The 13,012-nt window shown below is 36.6% G+C and overlaps 3 protein-coding genes across 3 annotated transcripts; 1 reads left to right on the top strand and 2 right to left on the bottom strand.

The window, feature by feature from the left end:
• Positions 1-1,791: 1,791 nt before the first annotated feature.
• Positions 1,792-4,768, bottom strand: LOC114742461 (chaperone protein DnaJ-like). The gene is given in 7 exon segments (XM_028930720.1): positions 1,792-2,149; positions 2,246-2,291; positions 2,294-2,377; positions 2,472-2,498; positions 3,247-3,277; positions 4,182-4,274; positions 4,586-4,768. Coding segments are annotated over 7 exon segments (402 nt in total). The 5' UTR covers positions 4,652-4,768; the 3' UTR covers positions 1,792-2,094.
• Positions 4,769-5,624: 856 nt separating this feature from the next.
• On the bottom strand, positions 5,625-8,161 carry LOC114742467 (uncharacterized). Its single transcript, XM_028930725.1, has 4 exons — positions 6,394-8,161; positions 6,105-6,309; positions 5,841-6,025; positions 5,625-5,755 (listed from the first exon to the last, which is right to left on the bottom strand). Exons 1-4 carry the CDS (start codon positions 8,159-8,161, stop codon positions 5,625-5,627), a joined length of 2,289 nt encoding a protein of 762 aa, XP_028786558.1.
• Positions 8,162-11,235: 3,074 nt separating this feature from the next.
• Positions 11,236-12,997, top strand: LOC114742466 (pectinesterase-like). Its single transcript, XM_028930724.1, has 2 exons — positions 11,236-12,220; positions 12,303-12,997. Exons 1-2 carry the CDS (start codon positions 11,236-11,238, stop codon positions 12,995-12,997), a joined length of 1,680 nt encoding a protein of 559 aa, XP_028786557.1.
• Positions 12,998-13,012: the final 15 nt, after the last annotated feature.

Here is a 13,012-nt window from a genome sequence, read left to right as displayed (position 1 = left end):
AGCTTGGTAACACGGCACACACAGCCGGCGTTTTAATTTCCATTTATTAATATGCACTAGGGTTGGGGACGAACTCTGCATTTTGAGGTGCCTCGATCCGGACCCAATACGTAGGTTTGATAAATCTGCTTGAACGTAATTTCGAGATGTGTTCTACACTTGGTTGCTATGTTGTGTTAACTGAGAACGTCCATTGAGCTCCGTTTGCGCAGTTCCCTGATTTTTTTCTCTCTCTGGTTTTTTATAGTATCTTCTTCTCACAATGATCGGTTATCTAAATGATCTGAATATTTTGAATTGGGGGTATGGTGATTTGCGACTAAAATTCATATATGTAATTATTTAAAGAATTGAGACGTAAATTTGTTTTGAAAGTTTTAACTTATGAGTGTTAAGCACTTAGATATCAAAAAGTTTAAAATCGTAACTTTGCTTTAATTATTAAAAAATTAATATTAACTATTAAAATATTGATTTTAATTGTTAACATTTTTAATGATAAAAAGTTTTATTTCTGGTTTTTAATATGAGAATTAGTTGACTAATTTGAATAAATTAATGAAATTTTTTAAGTTAGTTATTTGTAATAATTGTTTTTTTAAAAAGATTTGTACTAAAATTATCATTTGATTGAACTTTTATCATTTATAACTACTATAACTACTACAAGGATGACTATAAAAAAAAATCATATAATTACATTTAAAATCAAATTAAAAATCAAATTAGTTCTTATATTAAGGACTTAGGTAGTAGTATTATTATGATTTTAAATTTTCAAAGCAAATTTGTGTTCAAAAAAATTTTTGGGTGCCCAAGCGAAACCTTTTAGTGGTAATTTGTACCTTAACTCTTATTTAAATTGATATTTGGAATACATCTTATATAATAAAAAAGTTTGAAATTTAATTGTCATCAAAAAATATTTGTTGCGACTTAAATGTTATTTTTATTATAAAAAAAAAATCTAATATCGTTACTTTTCTTTTTTATTTTGAAGGGAAAGAAATCCTGCACAGCCTTAACGATTGTTTGAGATTGGAAGTGGAGGCAATCTTAGACCCCCAACTTAAAAGGAAAATAAAGCTTCTGTTTTTATGGTAGAGTCATGATCAACTTGTATCAAATTTTTGCTGTTTTCCTTTTTGTTAAGAAATTTGTCCTTACAATTATGGTTTGATTTGGTTAGGCTAATCCCACAAACGCCTTTATTTAGTAATAGTAAAAATTTTGATCACTGTCAACCATAATTTTAAGGATTATCTCGTACCCATCTAATCAATTAATTTGAGTATATAAAAATATTAGTTAAATTAGTTAATATTATATATTTTTCTAAAACACTTTAAGTATCTTTCTTAATTTTTCCTCTCCTCTTACTGAGAAAATATCAATAGGGTTAATTTAGAAAAAATTATTAAACATTTTACACAGATCTTTCATATGTAACCAATATTAACTTTCTAATTAGGTCTTATATTAAATACCAGAAGAATAATAAAAAACTACGCGAATCATGATGAGATGACTGCTCCTCTCCTCTAAACTGTTTTTTTTTCCAAATTTAAACTACCTCTAAACAACTACATTTGACCCTTAAGATACAAACTAAATAACTAATTTGAAAAGATTAAAAAATTTAGTTAAGGTGATTAATTATAATAAATATGCATAGACTTCCTAAATTACCATATCTGGTTATGTGCATTGGAATCTTTTGTAATGAATAAGAATATTTTAGATTATTAAAAAAAAGATGTTTTAGGGAGAAAAAGATACAAATTTAAAAAATAAAATGAATTAAAGTCTTATATTTAAGACCAAACTCAACCCTCCAACTAGTCCTTATATTAAGTGCAGGAGGTAGTATATTGTATTTAGAACAATCTTTAAATTTTTTTTCCCCTCTATCTTTGTCATTCTATTATTGTTTATTAGAAAGAATACCCCTAATCAGAAGGATTAACCTGTATCAGAAGACAAGGCAAGAGACCTTAGTCATTCTGCCTCCAACAAAGTCACTAGCTCCAGGACACCTCTACAAGACACACAAACGTGTAATCCCCGAAAAAGCATGATGGTCTTTGCTAGGCGTCAAGGAAGAAATGGATTGTGCGAAGGGTAGTCTTCCTTTTGCTTTTTGTAAGCCCTGCGAACAGATCAACACTTGTGTAATCTAATATTCTAATTGTATAGGCAAGCAAAATGAGAAATAATCAGCTGTAAGGTTGAGATTGGCAATCACCTTGCAGCATTTACACCTCCAAGTGCAGCCGTTCCCAGAATAAGAAAATAAAGGGTAGTTTAATTAAAGGATGATTTTTCCTCCCTCCAGTAGCCCTTGGGACTCCAGTTCTCACGACTCTTGAATACTCAGCTAAACGACAATCATGTTGCTTTCAAAACATAATCAGGCCAAAAAATAAAAAAAAGGTAATACATACACCTGGAGGAACATGATGATAATTTACCTGAATTTAGAGCATCTCCTCTTCCACCTGTAACAAGCTTTGTATTCAGCACTTTTGGCAGGGCACGCACGCACACAAATACACACACACACATGGAGCGTATAAAATACGAAAGTGATCTTATGTTAGGGTGAGAGGTATTATGAAAAACTAATAATGGACATGTTATATATGTCTTTTCACTATTTTGCTTAATCTTGAACAATTATTTATGATCCCAGACTAACGACTTCCTGGCCAACTTATCTAGCTTTATAACTCAAGGACCTCTATTGTACTCGTTGCAATGTCACCAACAGCAGCAGCTAATAAGACAAAAGGATTATCACCAGGGGGGAAAAAAAAAGACAAAAGGATCAGAATGGAAGAATACATCTTTTTACCGCAGACTACCAGGAAAACAGAAAGCTTTTCAGGAAGCCTGGCAAAAACGATAACAGACTAATCAAATATAGTGAAATAAACCTATGTCTATTAGCTTGGTCAGTAAATGCGGTTTAAGCACATTTGTTGAAATTCCAGCATGAAAAGGCCTAAAAATGGCTGATCCTTTCCCCAATATCAAGGACACGTGCAAAATCATGAGGGGACACAGACAATATAAATGATATTGACCATCATTTTATCCTGAAATCAGAAAATTAACAGTCTAGTAATTTCTGAAACTATCTATCAGCTGGTCCCATTAAACATCTTCAGTAATATTTGTAATCCATTTAGGAGTTCGCAAACCATGTCATCTTGGGATACTTTATACAGTGGGCAGGAGGATTACCAGACAGCAGGCATGCATAAGCTTGGGAAATCTGCAGTGAAACAAAAACTTTTTGTCACTCCCATTAATGTGCCGAATATTATATGCTTCGTGGGTCAATCAGCAGCTGACAGGGATATTATTGTATGTTTCCAAGTCTAACACTTCCGAGTGGAAGATGGTATAAAAATCCTCAGTAAGTAAGTGCTTTCAGCTTTACTAGTACACAGCTACACCAACTTGATGCAAGCTAAAATGAAGGCCAGAGATTTTTTTTTTTTTGGGGGGGGGGGGTGTTGGGTTTGAGTAAAAGAGGGAATAAGCTTTGAATAATGAGGATTGGAAGAGAAAATATACTCTCCGTATGTTGACAGTGTTCAGTGTGAAGTTTCAATCACTAAATAACAAATCATGCCTCAGCATAAATATCCAAGCCGGATACATGATCATCATCTTCATTCAATCACTAAATAACATATCAAGTAATATGTCTCTCCAAAACCAAGCTGGAGTGACTTAAGAGATAATTTACAGCCATAAACCAGCTTTAAGCATCCAGTTCGAACTCTGTCTTCCGCAAGGCTATTGTAACATGTTCATAAAATCTAAATAGAGAAAATCTTAGGTGCAAATTTTAAGAGTTTTCAATCGTTTCTTTTCAACTAATCTTATTGTAACTACATATTAACTATTTCTTACACCTCAGCGCCAAATGACTGGGTCTAAAATTTTCTCGCCATTTGCTTATTGAAAAACCTGATATCAAACGCCCAGGATTTTTGTTATTTCTGGGATAGACAAACACTAAGGAACTTAAGTCTAATCCGTCTAAACATCAGAACTAGCAAGCAGGGATGATGTTACACTGACGTGTATTCCATTAGGAGAAATGAAAGGAAAACCTTCCACATAAACATGCGACGCCAAGAGTTATGATAAGAAACTATGTATCTCACCAGTTTGAACCTGGACTCTGCCTGAGGCTTTTCATGGGCCGGAAACAGATCAGGATGAGCCTCCCATATCTTCTTTTTGTAGGCTGCTTTAACCTAATTAATAAATACTGTCAAAATTAGAACGCCAGCATCAACCTACAAAACATCTGCTTATATGCCAAACACTAGACTAGGACTGAACACTACACTCATGATCGTCATATCGCCCAACCCCGTACGAAAACGAAACTCAAATGAAAGAAGAATTGAACTTAGAATTTGAAATTCAGTTCACTTTTGGGAGTCAATTCGATTTGGCAATCGCTAAAGAAGAACCCAAACCCAAAAGTTCTATGAATTACCTTATCAAAACACAGCACTGAAATTGCTGAGAAAAAGAAGAAGAGGGATGAAAATTAAGGTACCTCAGAGGGCCTAGGGCGTGAATTGGGCGCGAAGCCCAGCACGCGCCTGGCCTCATTGCCCTCCATTTCTCAAGTTCATCCAAAGATTAGCGCCGTCCTTCCCCACGATTTTCTCTGACTTATACGTTGCTAAGAAATACTGACCAGAAACCTCTGGAGGCTCTTCCAACCCCGTGAACTACAGATGAACGGGACGTCCGCCCTTTCCGGACCGATTTTATTTTATTTTTTAATACGAATAATGTAGTTTATCATATAGTTCTGGTTTCTTAATATAAGCATGCAAGAACTTGTTTATCAATTATAAACAAAATCTTATAATTAAGATAAAAAATAGTATTACCTCCAGTTCTAATTATAAGAGCCAATTAACTAATTTAAAAAAATTAAAAAAATAAATTAAGTTAGTTATTTGTAATAAATATATGTTGTCTTTCCTAAAATATCCTTACTAACCAAGTGTGTTGGCTAAAACTATAATTATTATAAGGATTATCTTGAAAAAATTTATATAAATACGAGAGATAAAATGAAATGGAGTCTTATAATTAGAACCAAAATAAAAATCAAACAAGATTTTATATTAAGGACTGGAAATAATACTTTGAAGTGCATTATAGTACAAAGTACCTTTTATGTTAAAGGTAGGAAGAGTACTATATTTTATCTTATAAAATGCTATTACTTCCTGTTTTTAATATAAAGTCTAATTAATTAATTTAAAAAGATTAAAAAAATAATAAATTAATTATTTATAATAAATTATTATAATTTTATTCCTAATCATGTGAAGAATTGCAAGGAACAAAAAACCGGACCAGGCATCAAACCGGTCGAGATAGTGGGTCAAGGGTTACTGGTCGAACCGAGGTTGAACCGGGGTCGGACCGGTCATATTAAAATAATATAATTAATTCATAATATTAAAATAAAACAAAATTCATAAATAATAATCACTAAAAAAAGATGAGAAGCTACAAAAGTAGTAGTTTAAATATTTAATAGTACCAAGCAAACATTAATGAAATGTATATCTTAACTAGGGAAAATCAAAATCATCACTAAGATCATTTGCATGGGCTGAGATGTCAACAGCTGGACAAGGAAAAGCAGGAGCAACAACATCATCTTGTAAAGGTGGAGGGTCAGCAATGTTCATATCTTCATCACCTATATAAGACAGTGACCAACATTAAAGATTATACAAATAACTATATATTGGTATAAGAATAGAGTCTTAATTAAATATATAAACCTTCATTAGCACTCTCAAGAGTTGTTGAATTAGCAGTGCCGTCATTGTTAAGGACGTTTTCCAATGTATCCACATCTCTATCATCAAACTCCGGAGTGGGATCTTCTTCAGCCACCCAAAAATCCACCATATCAATGTTTTCATAGTCAATTGGATCATAACTTTTGCTCTTCTTCAATGTACTCCTTTAATGACAAACAAAATATTAGATAAATATAAATCAATTAAAAAAAAACTAAAGTTATTCACTGTTTCCAAGATTACCTATGCTTCAATCGCAGATTATAATTGGTGAAAACCAAATCATTCAGTCTTTTATGTCCCAATCTGTTTCTTCTTTTCGTATGAATTCTTTCAAATAAGCTCCAATTCCTCTCACAACCAGAAGAAGCAGAAGTTTGACTAAGAATGCGCATTGCAACACGCTGCAATTCTGGAACTGAACAACCATAATATGTCCACCATTCATCTACATAATAAAATATATTTAGTATCCAATACTATATAGAATTAGTGAATAATCATGAATACAATAAATAATAATAATACTTACAGGGGTCTAGTTTTTGAGCAGCTTTTTGACATGAAGGCCTGCTAAAAGATTCCTTGCCTTCGCGATAAGTAGTCGCTTGTTTCATCACTAGGAAGCCATCAATATCTTCATCTGAGTAAGACTCAACCACATCAATCAAAGCCATCATTAACTTTGACTTGCTAGGACAATCTGGACCATATGTAATTGCAGGATTCAACAAATACGATGCCGCATGAAGATTGGTCTTCAGATGTCTATCCCATCGAGTTTGAATGATTCTTGTGTAAGGCTTATACAATTCCTTGTTCTTCTTAAACATCTCCTTAATTGCTATTTTTGCCCTTCTCATCCCCTCATAAACGTAAGGCAATGAAGGCTTCTCATCTGAGTCCACAATTCTCAATAATTTGATGAGAGGAGATACAATCTTCACAACTTGATAACAGTCATTCCAAAACCGGTTATCTAAAATGATTGCACTAAAATTTTTCCCTGCCTCAGTCTTTGATAATCTATGGTCCACAAAATGCTTATCAACAACCAGAGCCTGCAAGTCATTTTTATGCATATATATGCTGTGCAATGTAATAAATGTCGTAGCAAATCTTGTGGCACCAGGACGCACTATTTCTTTCCAACTCGGTCTCCTCCTCAACCATGATAAGAAAACCATATGATTATATGCAAAGATAGTTACCTTGGATGCCTTTGATGCGAGGTCTGACACATTTGGCATGCTGGAAAAGTCTTTTAATATAAGATTCAGACAATGAGCAGCACAAGGTGACCAATAAATATTTTTATACTTTTCTTTAATCAACCTGCCACATGCTACATAGTTAGCTGCATTGTCAGTTACTACATGGACAATATTCTTAGGACCAATCCACTCAATGACTTCACAGAATAGAGTAAATAGAGTTTTGGCATCTTTGACTAAATCTGAAACATCAACAGACTTCACAAACACCATTCCGTGTGTAGAATACACTAAGAAATTTATCAAAGTACGTTGCCTCACATCGGTCCATCCATCAGCCATGAGTGTGCAGCCATTGTTTTTCCATTTAGCTCGATGGCTATCAATTAGTAACTGAAATTCTTTTCTCCAATCACTCAGCAAATTGGTTTTGAAATCATAAGCACTAGGGGCTTTAAACCCAGGCCCAATTGAAGCAATACCATCTACAGCTTTTTGAAATAACGGGCAATCAAATGCTTTAAATGGAATGCAATTCACAATGGCCCACTCAGCAATCAACATTTTTACATTGTGTTTCGCTTCTTTGGTTGCTAATGCACTTTTAATACCCGGTTGAGAATCAGGGGTTGTGCGAGGAGCAAAATAATTATCCATACTCCCTATAGATTTTCTCTTTTTTGCACTACTCATGATAATTGGTGAATCAACATGAGTATCTTCAATTTCCTCTTCTATATTTTCAATGGCTTTTTTCTTTGAACACTCTTTCAAAGATTCTGTCATTCTATGACGTACATCATGCGAAACTTTTTTACAAGAAGATATTTGACCAGTGATACCAGCAAGGTGTTGCTTCATCCTATTTATTCCACCACCTCTATAACTATTACCACAAAAAAGACAGGTGTATACATTTTGTGTCCCTTCTTTCTTATAAGCAACATGTGCCCATGCAGGATCAGTTTTTGCACGCAATGAAGAAATTGGTGTAGGAGGATTGGAAGTTTCAGTGTTGGGAGTGGAAGATTGAGTATTAGGAGTGACATTATCATTTCCAGAACTTTGATTATTTGAAATATCCATCACTGCTACCTCTTGAAAAGAAAACAAAATCCATATAAAATCAATTTAATCCAGAAACAGATGCACTAAGATAGCATATATGCAATGACATTGACATTCAGGAAAACATAATTCAGCTTATTAGTGATTAGTTTTTGACACTTTTGCAAAATCTTTCACTCTTATAAGGCTGAATAAAAATCAAACCAAATCAACTCAAAAGTGTTATATTTGATACAGGCATACAGCTAGTAAGCATCACAGGCCTGAATAAAAATCTAATTCATAACAAAACTAGTAAAACAACGAAGCTGCTGCCTGGAGACCCTATGACATTTAAAGCTAGTAAGCATCACATGCGAATAAGTCAATAAACATCAACATTGCAAACCCATATAAAGAACATATATTAGCCTTGAGGAACCGGGAATGACAGCGGCGGCAAACCCATAAATAACATCATTATCACGAATTCACGATATAATCACAGCAAGACTCATTCAGGATCTCATTTATATATAGTCTATAATCAGTAATCTCAGTAAAACAGCAAAATTCATTCGATAATAAATTACAAACCAAAATGACAGCGGCGGGAATGAGGAACCGGAAAATATTAGCCTTGAGGAACCGGGAATGACAGCGGCGGCAAGGAGACGAGGTCACTACTCACGAGCAGCAGCAAAGTTCGATGCGTATGCCAAAAAGCTTAGAGAGACAGACGAATTAGGAAATAGGATCAGAAATTCAGGGGTTTAGGGGTTTAGAGCATAAAGAGGAACGGGGGAGGCAGTATTGGAACTCATTCTAACCGGAACTTTCAAGTTTAGGAGACTTGCGAGTTGCGAGCTCAGATGGTTGAGGGAGACCGGAGATCAGACTTGCGATGAGGTTGAGGGAGACCGGAGATCTGACTTGCGATGACTCTGGGATTTTGGAGCTCTGCCGAACAAGGAGGTGTGTCGGAGTCTCGGAGACCGTCGTGCCGTCAGTGACTCTAGCAATTTGGTTTCAAGGAGGGAGGCCGGAGGCGAGCTGCTGCGGTGCGATAGTCGGGGAGCTGGAAGAAGTCGAAGAACCGAAGAATCGAGTGTAGATTCAGGGGAAATCAAATAATGGGAACTCGGCGGCAGAGGAGAAACCGAGAAAGGAAGGAAGGAATTTTTTTTTTAATAAAAACGACGTCGTTTAGGTTATATCAGGCAAAAAAAAAAGGGAACCGGGTAACCGCCAAACCGGGTTTACCCGGTTCTGTACCGGTTATGACCGGTTCAACCGGTTTTTTACCGGTTCGGTTCTCCCCCGGTTCAGCTAGTGAACCAGACCGGACTGCAGACCGTTCACCGGTTTTCCGGTCGAACCGGCCGGTCCGGTCCGGTTTTTTTTTCATTGAAGAATTGTTTGAAAAGTAAACACTAAAATTATACGGAACCTGCAGGGAAGCATGGGTGATCGAGTCAACCACCAGAGCTCTGAGGTCAAACTTAGTTTGTCACGTGAATATATATTGCTACATGTATCGTTTGATATGCAATGCATCGTAAGTTTTGCAAGGCAACTTAAGCTTAGCACAACATTTTCTGCTGAGCTCTTTTCTTTTCATTTTTATTTTTTCACCCGGTTATGTCGAGCGTTGTTTTTACGATGCTACTTTTGTGCACCGATAATCCTCTTAGTATAAGGAATTCGCTTGTAAGGCGGCGGCGTTCTGATGATAACAAAAACACTACGTACCCTCTTTTTTAGGCCAACCATTAAGTAGACTTATTAAATACTATTTTCAGTTTTTAATATAAAATAAGAGTTAGTTAATTAATTTAAATATATTAAAAAATTAGTTAAAAACTTTTCAAATTAAAAATGGAGTCAAGAAATGCATTGCATGTAAGAATGAGTAAGTTTTTCAAATTATTCATGTATCGTACCTCTATCACGCACAACATAAAATTTTATAAAAACAACACATTCCTCATAGATCATGGATACTTATTTTAGAATTCATGCAAAGTTATAACATATGTCTCGCAATCTATACATGAAGATAAAAGAATTGCTTTGTCAAAATCTTTGAAGGAATAATTTGAAATTCATGAATCTTGTGAATCTCTAAGAAGCTGTGGTTAGAATGTGATGTGATATTTTTGAATTAAAAATTTATCGTTAGATTGGAGACCGAAAATTTTCATGCCTCTACTTTTATTTCATTTTTTTCCTTTTTCCCTAAAAACTAACCACTTTATACAAGACCTTGTTGCACAAATCCACACGTATCTAAATGACTTGAAAATTACGCGAGCATCCTAATACACAATTAGGACGACATGTATAGCATCTGGATGAAAAAAAAAACGCTAACTATTACCTCCATTTTTAAATATAAGAGCTAAGTAACCAATTTAAAAAGATTAAAAAAATTAGTTAAATTAATTATTTTTAACATATGTTTATTAATTTTTTTAAATTATCCTTGTTTAATTATGTGTATGGGAACTACTCTTGGTTGAAAACATCTAACAATCAATATAAATATTTTAGATAAAACATTATAAATTTAGAAAACAAAATAGATTAAGATTTTATATTTAGAATCAAATTCAACCTTCTAATTAACTCTTATATGTCCGGCCCTCGTAACGCGTGTCTGATTAACTAAGCTCACCTTATAAAAAGAAAAGGGCCAATAAAATGTGTTTGTAATGGGAATTTGTGGAGAGGACCTACATATGTTTGCTATTTTAAGCATTCCAACAGAGATCAGATTAGTAAACTGGACTTCAAACGGTTAAAATTAAACCTTTCGCGGTAGACTTACAACCACAAATCAAGATCTGATAGAAAATGTCAAACTATCTTATTTTAGAAACCTGAACAGTGTATAAAACGCGCAACATGCATGCAGCAAAGTCAATCGATTCACTCGTCTCATCCTCATCAAAATCAATAAACGTACATTCTCTTTTATCATTTTTTTTTTCTCCGATAAGCTTCGATCACTAATAGTGGCCACGAAAAAACAGGCGTCGACCACTCTCGTCGTAGACGTCGGAGGAAAACGAAATAAGAAAAAATAGAAAAACCAAAAGAAAGAAATAAAAATGAATAAGATATTCCTGCCCGGGGTTGCACTTATCCTGGTCGTAGGTTGTGCTGTCGGGACTATTCTTGTCGTCAGACAAAGCAACAGTGGTGGCAGCGGTGGTGATCAGTTGGCCTCCCATAACAAGGCCGTGACGGCGATATGCCAAGGCTCCGACAACCAGAAGGAGTGCGAAGACACTCTGGGGTCCGTCAACTCGTCGGACCCGAAAGAATACATCACGACGGCGGTGGCGAAAGTGATGCAAAAGGTGATAGGTGCCGCTAACATGACCGACAAGCTCGCCGTCGAACATGGCTCCGGCGACAAAGGCGTTAAGATGGCTATTGATGATTGCCAGGACCTGTTGCAGTCAGCCATTGATTCACTCGAGGCTTCAAATGCCATGCTCAAAGGCGACGATATTAGAAGCATCGAGAACAGAACTGACGACGTCAAGAACTGGTTGGCCATGGTGTTATCCTTCCAGCAATCATGCTACGACGGGTTTGAGGCAGGCGGCGGCGAGGAAAAGATAAGAGATACACTGCACACACAGGGTGGCCTGGACGACATACAGAAGCTTACCGGAGTGGCGCTTGATGTTCTCGCCGGCCTCAACAATCTGCTTTCTGCATTCAACTTGGATTTGACAGTGAAGGCTCCGTCTCGTCGTCTCCTGGAAGAAGAAGATCACAGTTGGTTGTCTGAAGCTGATCGCAAGCTCTTGGATGCTGCCAACCCTCAACCCAACGCAGTGGTTGCGAAAGATGGAAGTGGTCAATATAAAACCATCACCGACGCTCTTAATGCATACCCAAAGAACCACCAAGGCAGATTCATCATCTACGTCAAAGCTGGAACTTATAACGAGTACCCTCTCGTTGACAAGAAAAAGCCGAATGTCTACATGTACGGAGACGGCGCTACAAAAACCATCGTCACTGGAAACAGATGCGTGGAGCCCAAGAAGGAATGGAGGACCTTCAACAGTGCCACCTTCGGTAAGTTCTTATCACATAATATGTTTAAGAACTAATGGACAAATTCAATTGTATCTATATCTATCCATCCATCTGTTTGCAGCCATTGTTGGAGACATGTTCATTGCCAAGGGAATAGGATTCGATAACACGGCTGGTTCTATTGGACACCAAGCAGTGGCGGTTCGGACACAAGCAGCCCACGCGGCCTTTTTCCAGTGCGCCTTCCGTGGTTTCCAAGACACCTTGTACGTGCAGGCAGGGATTCAGTTGTTCCGCGAGTGTGAAATCACAGGCACCATCGACTTCATTTTCGGCGCATCCAGAACTCTGATACAGAAATCAAAAATCATTCTGAGGAAGCCAATGGAGAACCAACAGGACATAGTGGTAGCAGACGGCTCCATAAACCCCAAGGCAGGGACTGGGGTTGTGATTCAGAACTGTGACATCTCTGCAGAGCCGGGGCTTGACAAGAACGCGAATCCTTGCTACTTGGCCAGGCCATGGAAGGCCTACTCTAAGGCCATCTTCATGGAAAGCACTCTGGGTGATATTATTCACCCAGATGGATATCTTCCTTGGACTGGGGATATGTACCTAAAAACATGTTACTTCGCTGAGTATGCCAACACTGGACCTGGTTTTAGCCCCAACACCAGGGTCAAGTGGGGTCGAGGCCAGCTTACAAAGGATCAAGCTGCTGCATATACTGCTACCCGATATCTTGAGGGTATGGGCCAGCCATGGTTGGCTGCCACTGGTGTTCCTTTCGATCCCACCTTCACCAAAGCTTAGACAAGTGTCCAAACC

This window comes from Neltuma alba, unplaced genomic scaffold (assembly GCF_004799145.2).
Source record: "Neltuma alba isolate B1F8T4 unplaced genomic scaffold, ASM479914v2 tig00003770_pilon, whole genome shotgun sequence".
Classification (NCBI taxonomy): domain Eukaryota; kingdom Viridiplantae; phylum Streptophyta; class Magnoliopsida; order Fabales; family Fabaceae; genus Neltuma; species Neltuma alba.
Note: the sequence above shows the minus strand (reverse complement) of the source record. Positions and strands in the feature narration are given on the sequence as shown.